We start from the raw sequence: 18693 nt of genomic DNA on the forward strand, positions 1-18693 counted from the left end.
GTGATTGGGCCAAGTCAGGACTGTATGGAGGATGATCAATAAAAGTTAACCCAAGGCGTCAGATTTTTGCAAATATCGCAGCATTGTCATGCTGAAGGAGAGGGTGCTCCATGTGTGGAGAAACTCTTCGAATCCAAAACTCAATTACAGCATGCTGTTCCTCATGCAATGACATAGTTGTGTTACACACTGCCATGCTACAATTTGGATCCCTCTAGCGGCAGAGGACTGTTACAATTTAAACATGAAGAATAAAGAGTAAAAATATTAATAACATTTGTTTTGTTTAAAAAGGGTTAAGGGTTCTCACATAAAAAAATTGGAGGTATTATTTTTCAGCACACTCTTGTATCACAGCTTCTTTCTTTAGTGTTGATACTGAAAGCAAACTTCAAGAACCAATAGAGTTCAAGGAATGTGTTGGCATTTCAGGTGACAGTTTACATCCTATGGAACAGATTTTTTTTTCTTTTCTTCTAACGAGAGCACTATTTTCTTAATCTATACAACTGCATGGGTAAGTTTATCAAGAACTAAGCTCAGTTTTAGAGCAGAGATTCTAAGCAGATTTCCTTTGGATTTAAAGACATAGCACCAACCATGTTTATTTGTGTGCTTCCGTTTTGTTGATATCTATAGTGTGCAAACTTTGCAACTGCCAGCGGAATTGTTTTCACAGTATCACATGAAGTTACACTGTCAAAGACTTCAGTTTTACTCACAAATGCCATATTTTTTATTTTTTTTTTCTCCTTGTCATGAGATGGTCTTTGGCTATCAAATGGGAATTCTGTACTTGTAATCTCCTCTGTACTGGTACTGTTAACTGTTCCATACGCAATACAAAACCATTTGCTTCCAACTGCAAAATGAGAATCAATGGTGTGTGTTCCCATCACCCTCCACACATGCACCATCTCTCCCCAAGATGATGTTACTGGTAGTCCGCAAACGTGTTTATGGTCTCTCGGTTGGGGATGGGCAGTAGACAGCTGTGCAGCTATCCATTCAACGCTCAGTCTGTTTTAGCATCCCATACCATGTAAACTTCCATCATATGCAAATGTAGTATCATGTTTGAAGTGCATGAAGCTGCAAGTGACCAATTTCAGTGTGAGTTTTTCCATAATTGGTGAAACATCCAAAAGGTGCCAAGCATTTCACAAACAAGCAAGGGACCCTATTTTCAATGTGTACTCATTATTCAAATGTGACGCAGATTCAGGTGAGACTGTTGGTGACATTGCCAACGTGCCGGACTGTAATGTAGCTGCTGTCTGCGCAATTTCTGCCAAGTTGACAATGCAGCATTCTAAGTCAGCTGCACAGCCGAAGGCCATTAGCACTATCACCGACTGTAGTGAGAGATGGATATGGGGGCTGTTCACTTACACACACTGTGACTAATTCTCCAAGCCAAACATATCTGATGACTTGTGGCCCAACATTTTGTTTCTATTCTTGTTTTTACTTACTGTTCACTACTTCTGTGACAGAAGACGAGGATGTAAGTGGGGAAGACTAGTTTTAATGTAAATTAGATTACATTTGTATTCAATGCCACTAATTTTTCAACAAACTTTGGTCGGCTAGTAACATTCTTTTTACCTATATTTCTATAACAGCTATTGCTGCTGCATTTTAATGTTTATAGCTCTGGATTCAGCAGTTATCTAAAACTGACTTAAGCCACAGGCATACTGAAAAAAAATCATTTCAAAACATCAAAGATATTCTTATGTATAAGAAAGTGAAATCTGTTGCAATGTCAGCTCAGCATGCATTCAGATTAGAGAAACTTACACAACACAGGTTCAGTGTCAGCATGTGGCCGTGTTCCTGCAGCAGGTGCTGGTCCCAGTCTCTTGTCTGCTACTGCAGGCCACAATGAAAGAAGGAAGCTTCCCTGAACCATTACCCTAATAACACAGTTTATTTCACAACACAGTCACAGTATACACATGCAATGGAAAAAAGTGCTCTAATCACTACTAAGCCACTAATTAAACATTTTAGCAGGAAATGTCTGCCTAAAACAAAAGAAACAAAATTAAAAAAATTGCGTCTAACGTTATTTGGGGGTTACTAAAAATTATTAAAACAGTTGGAAAACATGACATTTACTTTCGCTCTGAGAGTTATATCTAGGTGCGCGAAATCAAAGAAAATGAAAAAGAAAATATTAAATAGGAACTCTGCACATTGATCAACAAGATCAAATTATTTTTCAATTTGAACTTTTACGAGAATATCAGCGAGAAAGACTGACAGTTCAAGGAATCAACATGAGTGTGTGGAGTTGAGAGACTTTCTTATTTTTCTAGTAATGGATTCGATACCGATTTCTTTTATGAAGGTTTGAAATAAAGTATCTTACATCATTATCATTTATCAGCACTCCTAACTTTACAGTGAAGTAAGTAACTACAGTGGTGACCCCACATTTCAGAGATTAAGTCATCCATGTTGCAAAACATATTATGCCACCATGAATGATAGACCAATAGATTCCTCTCCTCACGCAAGAAGATCAGCAGCAATATGACTGCAATTCCCCAGTTTTGTCATCATTTTTTTGATAAATAAACATTTCAGTTACAACAAAATCAGTATGAATACTGACTTTCTGAACAACTCTTCCTACAGAATGGTTCATTTACATGGTACACATTTTTCAGCAATACCGTGTGTACAGTGATAAAGACAAACTGAACCTTATCTTCACCAATATGGCTCAGGAGCTGGTTAGAGAGGTGCAAGACTTGGTATTGCAGCCAATTGCCAGGCAACCATATCAAAGCTTTAAAGACTTAGTAATAAAGTACCTGTTGGTACCGAGTGAACACTGTAAGCAATGCATCCTACGTGGGGGGGCATCGGATGTTGAAGCCCATCAGAACTATTATGGCCAGTGCGTAATTTGGCGAGTCAGAACCTTTCTTCAGAAGAAGCATTATGTATGATATGGTTCAACCACCTTCCATCTATGATGAACATCATTTTGCAGCATATGACAGTTGTACCATTGTTGAATTTAGTAGAGAAAGCCAATACAATTTTCCATTTTTTCACTACGGCATTCATTCAGAGTAAAAGCATTACAAAAAGTTTGGATCTGGATGCTCTGTTTTCTGGTGATGTTATAGGAAGGAATATCCCAGAAGCTCATATTGATGCCATTCATACCAGAACAGATCAGGAAAAGGATAAACTTTTGGGTGATTTAAGATTCCACAGTGCCGTTTCAATATTTTAGAAGAGGATATCTCTGTCAACCACTGTAAAAACGGTGTTCAATGCACAACAACAACATGCACATTCACAAGTGTAAAGTGCTTCAGTAAAGCATATCTCTGCTAAATACATAATGGACAGCATTGAATATTTAATTGACAGTGGGTCAGACATTGGCGTTGCGCCCCCTCAGTGCACTTGTCCTACACATTGTCAGCAGGTGTGCACAGTAAAAGCTGCAAACGATACAATCATTCCTAACTTGGGTGTAGCTTGTTGGCTAGTAAACCTCGACTCGCAAATAGACGGCGAATGAATTATTACAAATGTCATAATCTCTCAACTCATCTTGGCTTTTTTTTTTTAATTTTTTTAATCATTTGAGGGTGTGGTGAAGTAAGCAATAATCAGCTAATTATGATCTCTGTAACAATGATGAGTCCAAATACAACCATCACTGCTGGTGAGGACAATGATCCATATCAGCAAGTTCTACAGAGCTTTCCATACTTAACAAAGCCAACTAAGTCCAATGGAAGCATGGCACTGAACAAAGCCCTACATGTAGGTAATATCTGGACAGCCTGTCTCCACCTGCACCCTCTGCTTATCACTGGAACATTATGCTGCAGACGAGCAGCATTTTGACAAGTGGTTGGATGCAGGTATTAAACACGAATTCAATAGTCCCTGGGCATATCCACTTCATCTGGTGCATAATAAAGATGGTACCTATCGAACTTGCAGTGATTTTAGGGCTCTAAATGCTAGGACTGTGCCAGATAATTAACCATCCGTAATGTTCAGAACTTTACATGTGCTTTATACGATGCTCCAATTTTCAGTGCAACTGATTGTGACAAGGCTTATACAGAAACTTCAATAGCCCCTTTGACATTCCTAAGATAGCTGTTATTACCCCCTTCAGTTTATTTGAATTCCTATTTGTGCTTTCAGATTGCGCAATGCTGCTCAAAGGTCTGAATTTTTGTTTTACGTATACGGATGACTTCATGATTTTTTCATGTGATGAGCAAGAGCGTGAAGAGAATTTACAGTTGCTATTTCAATGTCTCCAGCAGTATGGCTTCATCCTAAATGCAAACAAGTGCAGACTAAGGAAGCTGTCTTAAATTTTTAGGATATGAAGTGGTGCACAGGGTACCAATCCACTCTCAGAAAGTGGTCAAGCAATCTTGAATATGCCCCAGCCAAAAACTATTAAAGAGTTAAGACATTTTGTAGGCATGATAAACTGTTGCCAAAGATATTTGCAAAATGCTCCAGAAATCAAAGCCTCTTTCATTGCTGTTCTTAAAGGAAAATACACCACTGGCAAACACTTGGTGCCATGGACACAAACAATAACAGAAGCCTTCAACAGACTTAAGGACACATCAGCAATGGTTATCTTGCTCTTTCATCAACATCACTATGTATAGTTAGCTTAAGTAGTAGACAGTAGCCAGGCAGCAACTGGTGCAGCACAACAACAATGGGCATTGGTAATTTTGTGGTCATCTGCATTTTTCTCGTAAACTTACTCAGGCTCAAACCCTTTGGTCAGCAATAGACAGATAGTTACTGGCTGTTGCTGCAGGCAGCAGACTCAGAATATCACAATAACTCTAAGATTAACAAAATGATAAGCAGTTTATCATGAAGATGACGATTCGCAAGAATCAAATTATTTAAGCAGTAGTTTCTTTAAAATTGTTTGAGGATAATTGCAGTATGGCCAGCTTGCATGTTTGCTTACAAGCAAGCTGCTAGCAGCCGCACTGCTCTCTGGCCATCAATATTACTGGATGTGAATCAGCACTGTAGCATTCAATAGCTCCTGAGTTATCCAAGTATTTCTACTAGTTCTTTTCTTTTTACCTATTTGTTCTTCTACTGTCTTCCCCATTTCATTATCTCCAAGCAACCCCTTTAACTTCTACTGCATTCCTTTCTCCTGTTTCGGACATGTGTTGCCTAATGCTATTGTTGAATTAATAATGTGGACCAGATAAATGCCCCTTGGGTAGGACATTTACAAATAGGCATTTATAACGAAAGTACTTTTTTAAAGTTTTTACTGCTAGAATGTATAATTTACCAATTAAAATAGGGGAATGGGAAGATACTCTTGATATTAAAAGTTAGTAATTTTTTTAATTTCTTTTTTTTTTAATTTTACTAGCATTCCAACTTGCTGTATCAAGGAAGGGCACATACTGCTGACGCTGCTTATCATTTATATTGTCCTTTTTATTTTTGCTGGTTCTACTCTCCATTCTCTCTCTCTCTCTCTCTCTCTCCTTCTCTCTCCCCCCCCGCGCGCACACACACACACACACACACACACACACACACACACACATTCTTTGAACAGCTGTGTAATGATAAACCAGTATAAAAAACATTGTCCTTAGGTCATCACTTTGTAATGTAACACACTCTATAATCCATCTCAAATCTCTGAATATTATTGAAGAATAATTATTGAAGAATAATTATTGATAAAAAAATAATTACTGAATGATTCATATTCTTAAATGTTAAATTGTTTTCTGTGTGAAAAAAATAGTTTACTGTCAGATGTAGCAGTGTTTAAGACAGTTTTCTATTCTGCACACACACACACACACACACACACACACACACACACACACACACACATTCTTTGAACAGCTGTGTAATGATAAACCAGTATAAAAAACATTGTCCTTAGGTCATCACTTTGTAATGTAACACACTCTATAATCCATCTCAAATCTCTGAATATTATTGAAGAATAATTATTGATAAAAAAATAATTACTGAATGATTCATATTCTTAAATGTTAAATTGTTTTCTGTGTGAAAAAAATAGTTTACTGTCAGATGTAGCAGTGTTTAAGACAGTTTTCTATTCTGCTCCTTTCTTTATTTACTTTCGTATGACTGCACTGCTGTGAAGATAAAATGAGAACACTAACATAAAAAAAAAGATTTAACAACAAAGAATCAATGCACAAGCCACTGGAATCATTCAATTCCAATACTAGTTGATTCCTAAGGAATCTGCAATTCTTGAAATTGTGAAATTGGAATCTGTACACGACACATCCCCCAAAAAATTATTATGGATAAACTATTTTTTTACTTTAACTCCAGTTATTCTATATAAATATTAGTGCTATTGCTACTATTGCAAACAGGTAGTAGATGAAATTTTGAGTAAATGGCTGATAATTTCTAGCAATTCATGTAATTCTGTAGGTTATTTATAAGGAGCATTCAAAAAGAAATGAGCCGAAGGCATAATTACAGAAAACAGTACCTGTATGTTAGAAGTACTGACTGGCTGTTGAGACACTTGCCCCACTGTGACAGAAGGTGGTGAAAGGCTATCTCATAAAATTCCAGAGTCTGTGATGTTAACCAGTTCCACATGTACAGATGGATGGTGAATCGTTTGCCCCTCAGAGCCTTTTTAAGTGGACTAAAAATGGTGTAGTCACAGGGAGAGGGGTCCAGACTGTAAGGAAGGTGGCCACGAACCTCCCATTTGAATTTCTGCAGGAGTGTCACTACTGTGAAAGGCTCTGGATTGTCGTGGAGCAAAATGACCACATGGGTGAGATTGCCTGGTCGTTTTGATTTGATTGCTTGGCGAAGGATGGTCAAGGTTTGCAAATAATGCGGGGCATTCACTGTTATCCTGTGCTGCATGAAGTGAATCAGAAGGGGGCCATCTTAGTCAAATAAGAATGTCAACATAACGTTTCCTGCGCTTGTGTGGATGGCCTTGGCTTTTTTTTGGTGGTGGTGACCCTGGATGCTACCACTGAAGACTTTGCCGTTTTGATTCTGGTTTGAACAGATGACACCATGACATCAGCAGCCACCACTCGTGCCAGCAGATGAGCAAGACAGTGGTCCATTCAACATGCTTCATGGTGTGGTTGAAGACTGTGGGGCACACACTGGGCACACACTTTGTGCATATGCAGTCATTCCTCCATGATGGTGTGAACACTTCTGACGCTCAATCCAACCACGGCAACTATGGCTTTCACTGTCACTCGGCAGTCCTGGGTAATGAGTGCATCCACCAGCTGGACAATGTCATCAGTAATACCGTGAGGTGCTCCAGACCATGCATCATCGGCTAACGACACCTGTTCTTCCCTAAAGTGCTTGTGCCACACCTTGACACTTGCAAGGGACATGCAGTGTTCGCCGCACACTTGTGACATTCGCCGATGAATGCTCATTGCTACAAGTCCTTCCGCTGTCAGAAAACGAACAACACCTGTTTGCTCTTCTCCTGACACCTCCATTCCCTGTTTGCAACGTGACTGGTGGCGTTGGACGATTGATGCATGCTGCTGCTGCTAGCTCTGTATAGTCATGTGACATGCATATGTGCCCTCTAGCGACGGGCTGTGAACTTTCACGCTCTGCTCGAAACCACACCTCGTTACACACGCCACGATATTACCCTCCTGTTACCGGTTTGCATATTCCAGACTCTGGCTTGTTTCTTTTTGAATGCCCCCTTATTATTAATTGGAATTGGCAACACTGGTCTGACTGACTGGCAGTCATTCGAGTCTAGGTGGGTGAGTGAACAGCAACATAATCTTGTCTCTGTGTTATTTACAGTGTTATAGACAATAGACTATTGAACAGTTGCAAGATGGTTACAAAAAGGACCTTTTCAATTTAAAATGGAACTTTTCAATTTAAAATGGAAAGGAGTATCTTGTAAATATTGTTTTAAAGAATGCAAACAGTCACCTTCCAACAAAATGAAAAAGCATATCAAAAAGGCTTGCAACTGCCCTCAGAATTTGTAAAAAGTGCTTGAGTTATGTACAGTGACTGAGAACAAGTTTTTTCTTTTTTTCTTTTTTTTGCTGTAGTGTAGTACAAATAAAAACACTACCTACAAGCTAGCTACCTAATATAAACTATACTTTATTTCAAAAATTGCAGTTAAGCTAGAGTGTCCTTTTTTTTTTAATTATGTGCTACCCCAAGAAATGACTTCATTCAAGATGCAGGAATCTGATTTATGGCCCAATTTATTTCCCCTAATAGCTCTCCCCTAACAAATAAATAGCTTTTTCAAACTGCTTGCCCAGTCACTAAAGAAGCAGCATAGCAAAACACCTTTTCCAATACAAAATCAACTTAATTTTTTTTAAGCACCACCACATCATCCTCAGCCAACAAGTGTCAATGGACGTGGATATGGAGGGTCGTGTGATCAGCACACTGCTCTCCCAGCTGTTGCCAGTTTTTGTGACTGGAGTGGCTTCCCCATTAAGTAACTCCTCAACTGGCCTCACAAGGGTGGAGTGCGTGCTCTGGCCAACAGTGCCCAACAGACCAGACAGTCACCCATCCATGTGCTAGCCAAGTCTGACATCACTTAACTTTGATGATCTGATGGGAACCAGTGTTCCACTGCACTAAGGCCATCAGCCTGAACAACCTCCGGTTCTCTCAATTTATCCAGGTCCCATCTCCATGACTTGGTAACTTGAAATCAGTAATAATTTTAGTGACCCAAGACTTTCAAAAAGTGAACAATTTTCACTTCAAGTTTTTCTCAGAGTACACCATCCTTTTTTCAGTATCTTTATACTAGTTCTGCTGTAACAATACCATTGTGTTACGCAAGTATAATATACAGTGGTTACCTCAATGCAGTGTTAGAACAGTGGGAATTAAACCAGTTTGTGGATCACTGTTTGTCCCACAACCTGAAGGCACAAACTAATGCTTGGTACGTTGGGCTACCTTTCCAGTCATCATGAAGGTCAGTGACTGGTACAGCAAATGAAATTTTTGGATGGTATTAAGCTCATAATTATCTGCTTGTTAAAAATTTTTCAGTTTTTGAGAGAAATCACAAAAAATTAATAATAGAATATGTTAAAATGCAAATATAAGAAATAAGGCAAATAGAATGAATAAGCTGAGGAACAGGAAATCTTATCACACTATGATCAACACCTCTTTCCTGCAAGAATCCAGGTTGCACAAATTTGCACACTTCCCTTACCTGTCACAGTCGAAGAACTGCAAAGCTGCCCAACCGAGTTCAATTTTTTGCAGTCTTGGTTCTTGTGATGCATCCTTTGCATCTGGGTTTTCAGGGGGCAAAACAGTCTGGCCATACACAACCAAGACTATACGAGATTCAAGAGGCAGCATGCAAATACTTATTCCTTCGAAATTTAGCCTGTTCAAACATCATGGTATCTATGAATACAATCAAGTGTTACATTGGTAAACACACAACTTAACCAAACAGAAATGGAAGACAAGGATAACTGAAAGGTTGATAGAAGAAAGTGTTAACCATCAATTTAATAAGGATTAGACTGATCATTTTATCTGCTGTGTTTTCAAATGCACCAGAGGCTGGTAACATTTAGTTCCAAATGTAATGCTAGAAAGCACTGTCTGTTGCATAATATTACTGTCTTATCGTATTTATGTTCTTTTCCTGAATTTTGATGAACATATTACATGCAATACCTCACAGCACTATTGTGGAGTAGCACATTCTTCTGTAGACCCTTTCAATTTCTACAATCTTTTAACACATTCTTAATTATCAACTGGCAAAATAAGTTAATAGTCCAACCTGTAGGATACAAACACATGCTGCACTTATGAATAAATTAAAATATAAAACAAGCAATCTTGATAGCACTTTTTTTAAGGTGTGTTATTCACAGTTTGCTTCAGAACCTGCTTATCTACTTCACATTTTACTTGTAACTCATATATTAACTTTTTGTTTTCCATCTCTTAAACATCTGATTTCAATTATTTAGAGTGTTGAATTAAACCTGTTTGGCTACTTGTTTGTAACATTGATGGTGTATAATTATAAATATATGAATAAATCACTATGCCTTTGGTCCATATCATGAATATATCAAAATGAATGTATTGAAGTAAGTGGTAGATGATTCTAAGTCACTAGAAATGATTCCTCTAGAAGGTCCATGAAGACATTACCATTGCAAGGTGGTATACAAAATGTCCATGAGAGAACTGCAGATTTATCAGTAGGTGATACATTAAAATGTATTGCTTCATAATCATGTGTCTCTTGGAATATATGATGTGGCGTGCCATAATTTCATTTCCTGAGCCACAACTTCATTTTGAAGTAGCACTTGCACCCAATTACCTCCAAGATTTGATTAATATATTCCAATCTCTGTCTTCCCCTGCAAGTTTTATTCTCTACAGACTCATTCAGTACCATGAAAGTTACTCCCTCATGTCTTACTACATTCCATGTCTTCCCTGTCATTCTTCTAGTCTTCACATATTCCTTCTCTGGCGAGACTGTGCAGACCCTCATAACAACTTACTTTTTCAGTCCACTTTCAGTATCCTTGTCCCTTGAACGCTTTGACCTCCTTTTCCAATTATCTCACAGTCCATTCCAGTAAGAGCCTAGGGATTTGAGGTAAAGTTGGATTTCTGGTATAGTATCTATGGAGATTCATTTGATGTCACACTGATGATTGTATAATTGGTCTCCTTGGACTTCATTGCATGGTAGAGCGAGTATATGTAACAAAGGTCAGCATTTGAAGCAAGGAGCAGATGAGAATTTATGGAGCCTGTTGTGGTGTTCCAGGAAGGGAATGTTGAGGTTAGTAGGGCATAAGAGTTTTTAAGGTGGTACTGTGCATGTTGGCATAGATAATGGAAGACAAGGGAGAAAAATCAACAGGAGGGAAAAAGAGCACATAGGGGGAGAGGTGGGGAGGGGATGGCAAGAGCAAACACTGGGAGGAAGGAGAAGAGCTCCGGAGGGAGGAAGGATGTAAAGCCTGTGAGGGGGGAGGGGTAGGGGGGGGGGAGGTGGAAGTAGACTGAAGGACTGGTGTGGAAGAAGACTCTGAAGGGAGAGAAGTGACTGCATGTGTCATGGGTGAGGGGAGTGGGAGTGGGAGTGGGGGGGGGGGGGTGGTGTCAGACATGAGTGCGCACGTGGAGAGAAGCAAGTGCACATGGAGAGAAGCAAGTGCACATGGAGAGAAGCGAGCGGGCCTGCCGAGGTTGTTTCGACCATGCAACTGAAGTTTCACTGAGAAGCCTTTACACATCCTCCGTAGAGTCCCAATGTTTCCCTGTGCGATTTCCGTATTTTTGGAACCTTGAAGAAAGACACTTCAAACGAAGAGATGCATGCCTGGGTACAATCAGTTCTGTAGGCAACAGCAAACATTTTTCCAAAAAGCATTGACCATACTGTCCCCTAGTGTGATAGATTGTTAACATTTAAGGTGATTAATTTTGAAATAATGAACATTTTAATTACTTTTTCCATCCATCTCATTTTCATTTGATTGCCTCTTATATTTTTCCTCCTAAAGGTAAGTGCTAGAAAACAATTCCATCTCAGTTTTCGTAGTTTTCTCATGCAAACTTTCCTTTACACTTCTACAGATGAGACTACTCAAGTGATGTATTACCAATTGCACATTCTTGAATCTACCTTTGACAAGGCCAAAATTTACACTGCCCATAAAGCAATATGAAGCAGATTCTCCAAGGCTACGTGATGGAGAGTTCGCACTGCAAATGCTGCACAATAATCTTGCCAACAGGGAGAAGTAGTTGTTGAGTAGCTTTGAAATAATGTCTTTTATCTTGACCCAATAAATTAGTTTTTAGTAGAAAATAGTGCTATCGGTAATGAAGGCCATCATGACTGTGTGCATAACAATAACAAGTAGAGTATGACAAGGAGAATTTAATCATTTGTACAGTGATTTGAGAAGATGAAGACAAATTTTGGAATTAGTTCAGAATGAGCAGACATTTGATTATATAGCACTAACACTTTCAAGCAAATTACAGAAGCAGAAAAAATTCTGAAAGGCTAAATACCACTGCAGAGAAATGTATAGTCACCATCAGGTATGAACACTTCATCAAGTTTACAAAATAATTTTTCCTATCATTCATTAGCATTTTGCAACTTGTGACATATTTACCACATGCTTGTGGGTTTGAAGTGACATTTTCAGCCTGAGGATTTTTAGGTCTGTGAGAATACAAGAAGGAATGTGCACTGAATGAGACTGAAGATTGTTGCTACTCACCCAATAGAATCTGTTGCATTTTAATTCTAGCTTTCAATTGAGCTTCAGGCGATAATTTCTGCATGATGGGCAGCAAACTTGGTACAAAGTGATAACTGTCATCTCATGTCTCTGTTTTTCATACCTTTTTTCCATCAATAAGCTTTGTTTTTTGTTTATCTACATTCATCTATTCAGTATTTGTACTTTGTCTCTTATGGTTGTCTGTGTATGAGAAGAGTGAGGGTTGAGCTACTGAATGCCACCCTCTGAATTTTCTGACAGCCTTTAAAAGCTGGATTCTAATAATCTTAAGTTGTTCTCATCAACCAAAATACAGTATAACAACAGATATTGACAACTGTGTGTTGTGCTGAGATTTCTGTTAGAAATATTACTTTTTATTCTGAAAAGGATAGTTGCTACTCACCATATTGCAGAGATGCTGAGTCACAGATAGGCACAGCGAAAGGACTGTTGGTAAGTGAGCTTTCAGCCAACATGGCATTTGACACACACACACACACACACACACACACACACACACACACACACACACAGTCTCTGGCAGCATGAGCCAGACTCCCTTGCTGGGAGGGTGTAGGGGCGAGGTGAAGTGTGGGTCAGCTCGGTGCAGTTGGGAGGCTAGACGGAGGGCGAGTGAGAGGGAGACAGCGGGGGGGGGGGGGGGGGGGGGGGGGGGGGAGTGTAAAAGGAAAGAAGTAAAACGATTGATTGTGTTGATGGAGTAGGAGGGTGTGGAGTGCTGGAATGGAAACAGGGAAGGGGCTGATGGGTAAAGGCAATGACTAACGAGACTAATAATGGTTGGGGACAGGAGAGTTACAGAAACATATGATATATTGCAGGGAGAGTTCCCAACTGCCCACACAGAGTGCAGCATGACAACCAACAAGCTGATTTTCCACATGAATGGCAACCGACAAGCTGTGGCCAAGAAACAACTGTACCACCCTGTTGCTGGGCGCACCACAACATGATGTCCTTCATTTCATTTCAATGCCTGCTTCACAGCCTGTAACATCTACATCTTTCCCACCAACATCAGCTTTTCTGAATTGCGCAGGTGGGAACACTCCCTGCTATATATCCTACATTCATGTAATCCTCCTGGCCTCAAGCTTTGTTACTCATTGTCCGGACCCAAATGCCCATTCCCATTCCAGCACTACACAGCCCTCTATTCCACCAAAGCACCCAGTCTTTTTACTTCTCTTCTTTCCTGCTACTCCCTCCCCCCTTCCTCTCTGCCACCCACTATCTACCCTCCTGACTGCAGATAGTTGCCCCACTCTCCAGCTCATCCCTGCATATTCTCTGCAGTACTTTACTGTCCCCCACCCCTACCCTGTTATCCCTTCCCCTCTCCTCCCCTCGCCAGCCTCCTCCTCACTCCCACCCAGTTGCCTCTCCCATAATGCCCTGCTGCTCGCAGTCTGGCTCCAGGAGCCAGAGACTATGGTCATGTGTGTGTGAGTTGTGTCTGCATGAGTGTGTGCAAGTGTGTATGTTTTTTATTTCTGACAAAGGCCTTGTTGGCCAAAAGCTAACTTTCCGACAGTCTTGTCGTTGCGCCTTTCTATGACTCAGTATCTCCGTTATATGGTGAGTAGCAAATATCCTCTTCATAGTAACTATCCTTTTCATTATATTGTTACTTTTCATAATATTGTTACATTCCATCCTACATTTTCCATTGTTTGAAATGTTACTTTTTGCTTGCTGTGTAGCCATAATATCTTTCAGACATGTCAGTACTTTGTACCTTGGCCAAGTTGATTGACACACTAGCAAGCCACCTTCATTTATGGAACATTCTAGATGAGTCTTGTTAAGTTAAGCAGAACATAGTGTTTAAGTATTCTTCATCACCTAGCATAGAAATACAGAGGTGAAGTTATGCATAAATAATCAAGCAGGCTTCAAACTGAATATAATATTGTTTGTCCTTGGTACATTAATTGCAAATCCTATGAAGATCCTTCACATTGTTCAACTCTGTTGATTTCATAAATCGTTGTCTGAGATGTCTTTGCATGCTTTGTCACAGCATTTCGGATGGGTCTAACTACAGCTCTGCATAATACATGCACGAAATGTGTGTCACAATATGGGGAATTTTGAGTCCTGTACACACATCTTCAAACAGCTGCACAAGTGTGTGAATTGGAATTTTCCAGACTGAGTAGGGGCCACTGATAGTAAGTATGTTCGGGTTCAGTGCTCCCCTCATTCTGAGACATCATCTATAGCTATTTGATAAACTACTTAATTTGAATGTGATAATATACCGAACCAATATTTTGTATTACTTATTTGCAGTAATTTATTTTACTTTCTTGTACTTCATGTCTGTCTCACAATCTATAGTTTCTTCTTTCCCAGTGTGATGTGCCAGATCCCTGTTATGGTAGTACTTTTTTTTCTGATCCCATAATGCCAGGTGTTCATGTACATTATAAATAAGCCTTTCAACATCCATCACAAGAAATAAGTCCAAATCATGACCCGAAACATTAACTTGCTTGTGATTACGTTGGCATTATTGCACGGCACTGCTACATTGTTAAGTCAAGTCTCTCCATTGCCTCACAGTTTCAACTTCTATTAGCTCTCTTGGCAGTTCACCACATCAGATCACCTCGCATCACAGCCTATCAGTATTACTGAACAACATACTGAAGCTAGTTCAGGTTTCAAATTTAAAAACAAAATTTTTAAAAGGCACAAAAAACTCAATGCTGCTGACATGAAATAAGCTACAAAATTTTAAATGGTGCCATACCTTCTAGTAAAGAGAGAAGAAATACTCACCAAAAGTCGAAAAGCACTCTTTCGAATAGGCCCATGGAACGAACAATAGGATGTGTAAGAACTGGCTGTCCCAAAGGTCTTGTGCCGTGGTATATCTGTGCTGCTACAAGGTACTGGTCATAATTCCAGTCTTGATTCAGGCGGTGCAGTCCACCTACATGAACTAGAACTGAGTCTAATATCTCAGAACTGTGCTTTGTATCTGAAATAAATATCCTCCAATTATAGCAGCCATCGTAAACAACACTAAGTGCACTCAACTGAGACTAAAGATTACAGGTTTTAATTGCTACAACGAAACAATGAACCGCTAGCAAACTGGTTAACTGCCATTTCCTTTAAATAAAATTGGCATTTCCTTTTTACAAATTTCAGTTCCCTTCTCATTTGTTCACCACCCTATACTTACCACTTTCTGAAATTATCCTACCACAGTGGTATGCACAACTGCCACCAAAGCTTCTATCTACACTACTTATGAGAAAACGATCTACCAAATAACCTCTAGTGAACACAAATTGCCCTTCACTGATGCTATGTTCTCCAGTTTCAACTTTGCAACCCATGCCCACCCCTCCCCTTCATTTTTTCCTATCCAGTAATAACACACTACACTAATAAAAATATTGTTATTCTGTAGATGAATTTATTCATTTACTATTAAAAAATAATAACAGTATTGCATAACAATATTACCATCCTGATTACTTTTCACAAAGTCAGATGCTATTATCAGACTATGCTCCATTACAATAAAACGTGAAACACCTAATAAATAACATGAGGAAACAGAATTTTTTTCCTTAAGTCTGCCTTCCACTCTGGTGTCAGCTTTCAATTGCCCTAGTGGATACAGCTCTTTTTTCAGTCGAGCCTGGTCTTTGGACACGGTAGAACTTTACCTTATGTTCTGTGCTCCACCTACGTGATATTCTTGGCACTCAGTAATCAATCATACGTGTCCTGTGCGCCCCTCTGCCCTGTTGTTCAAATACCAGACATCAACCCATGACAGGGCATGTAAGCAGCAGAGAACGGCAATATAGGGCCATGCTTGGCAAACAGGAAAGGAAGTGACTTGCTGGCACCACTGTGGGCAGCTGGAAGTGCTCTATTGGGTTGAACATTGTTGGAGAGCAGCATCTTAGACTGTAGTGCGTTACTGGTGTAATCATGCTAACCTGAGCTTAACTGTCAGTTACTCTACCATTGGAGGAAGTGCAGCCTGCTCGGGAAATCTTTGTGAACCTATATAGTGGACTATACAGTGAACCTTTTTTGTTGTGATGAGTAGTAACCTTGTTCTTTACTGAAGTGTGACCCACAGCATCCTTTCGGTCTGGATGGCATTTGTGATCATTCCTCTTATTTGCTTTTGTGAGTCAAAGTCCCTCATTTTTATTTTTATACCAGGCTGTATCTAGCCAATTTTCTAGACACATATTCACAATTTGTAGTGAACATGGCTTATAATTATACACTCCTGGAAATGGAAAAAAGAACACATTGACACCGGTGTGTCAGACCCACCATACTTGCTCCGGACACTGCGAGAGGGCTGTACAAGCAATGATCACACGCACGGCACAGCGGACACACCAGGAACCGCGGTGTTGGCCGTCGAATGGCGCTAGCTGCACAGCATTTGTGCACCGCCGCCGTCAGTGTCAGCCAGTTTGCCGTGGCATACGGAGCTCCATCACAGTCTTTAACACTGGTAGCATGCCGCGACAGCGTGGACGTGAACCGTATGTGCAGTTGACGGACTTTGAGCGAGGGCGTATAGTGGGCATGCGGGAGGCCGGGTGGACGTACCACCGAATTGCTCAACACGTGGGGCGTGAGGTCTCCACAGTACATCGATGTTGTCGCCAGTGGTCGGCGGAAGGTGCACGTGCCCATCGACCTGGGACCGGACGGCAGCGACGCACGGATGCACGCCAAGACCGTAGGATCCTACGCAGTGCCGTAGGGGACCGCACCGCCACTTCCCAGCAAATTAGGGACACTGTTGCTCCTGGGGTATCGGCGAGGACCATTCGCAACCGTCTCCATGAAGCTGGGCTACGGTCCCGCACACCGTTAGGCCGTCTTCCGCTCACGCCCCAACATCGTGCAGCCCGCCTCCAGTGGTGTTGCGACAGGCGTGAATGGAGGGACGAATGGAGACGTGTCGTCTTCAGCGATGAGAGTCGCTTCTGCCTTGGTGCCAATGATGGTCGTATGCGTGTTTGGCGCCGTGCAGGTGAGCGCCACAATCAGGACTGCATACGACCGAGGCACACAGGGCCAACAGCCGGCATCATGGTGTGGGGAGCGATCTCCTACACTGGCCGTACACCACTGGTGATCGTCGAGGGGACACTGAATAGTGCACGGTACATCCAAACCGTCATCGAACCCATCGTTCTACCATTCCTAGACCGGCAAGGGAACTTGCTGTTCCAACAGGACAATGCACGTCCGCATGTATCCCGTGCCACCCAACGTGCTCTAGAAGGTATAAGTCAACTACCCTGGCCAGCAAGATCTCCGGATCTGTCCCACATTGAGCATGTTTGGGACTGGATGAAGCGTCGTCTCACGCGGTCTGCACGTCCAGCACGAACGCTGGTCCAACTGAGGCGCCAGGTGGAAATGGCATGGCAAGCCGTTCCACAGGACTACATCCAGCATCTCTACGATCGTCTCCATGGGAGAATAGCAGCCTGCATTGCTGCAAAAGGTGGATATACACTGTACTAGTGCCGACATTGTGCATGCTCTGTTGCCTGTGTCTATGTGCCTGTGGTTCTGTCAGTGTGATCATGTGATGTATCTGACCCCAGGAATGTGTCAATAAAGTTTCCCCTTCCTGGGACAATGAATTCACGATGTTCTTATTTCAATTTCCAGGAGTGTATTTTGTTATCTCTACTTGTCATGTTACTGTGTAGTGAGGCTGGGTTGAATGTGTACACAAGCCTGCACTTTCTGTCAAATCTTTCTGCAAGTTACATGTCTGGAGTGTTACTTATTCAGCACTCACCAGCCTCCTTTGATTTATTGATGTCTTGTATTTTATTAGAATAGTGTTTAATTCTGCTTATATGTCAATGTTACAGGGCACATTAGCTGTTATTTAATGCCCTATTTATTGAATACATGAGCAAACCTGTAGATGCTTCAGTTGGTCTTGTAGTGTCCACTAACTCATTTTGTAATGTAAACCTCTCACTCATCTGTGAAAAAGGTATCTTTTTGGTATGACAGCTGGCCAGTTCAGTCTAGTAAATATACATTACTTGTTTTCGATCCAGCCACCTGTGTAATAACTACCTTGTGATGGAAATGTCATGTGGCTATGGCCTCCCATCGGGTAGACTGGTCACTGGTGCAAGTCTTTTGAATTGACGCCACTTTGGCGACTTGCGCGTTGATGGGGATGAGATGCTGATTATGATTATGATTATGATGATGATGATGATGATGATGATGATGATGATGATGACGACGATGAAGACAACACAACACACAGTCCCTGAAG

General features: G+C 40.8%; 1 protein-coding gene across 2 annotated transcripts in view; it reads right to left on the bottom strand.

Moving 5' to 3' along the window:
• The window catches only part of LOC126094613 (phosphatidylinositol 4-phosphate 3-kinase C2 domain-containing subunit alpha-like), a 243258-nt gene that overhangs the window by 161454 nt on the left and 63111 nt on the right, over nt 1–18693 (bottom strand). For both annotated transcript variants that reach the window (XM_049909092.1, XM_049909091.1), the window contains exons 12-14: nt 15168–15369; nt 9278–9457; nt 1804–1919 (exon numbers count right to left, since the gene is read on the bottom strand). In XM_049909092.1, the coding sequence (XP_049765049.1) occupies nt 1804–1919; nt 9278–9457; nt 15168–15369 (498 nt within the window). The remainder of the gene's footprint in view (nt 1–1803; nt 1920–9277; nt 9458–15167; nt 15370–18693) is intronic.

This window comes from Schistocerca cancellata, chromosome 8, assembly GCF_023864275.1.
Source record: "Schistocerca cancellata isolate TAMUIC-IGC-003103 chromosome 8, iqSchCanc2.1, whole genome shotgun sequence".
Classification (NCBI taxonomy): Eukaryota; Metazoa; Arthropoda; class Insecta; order Orthoptera; family Acrididae; genus Schistocerca; species Schistocerca cancellata.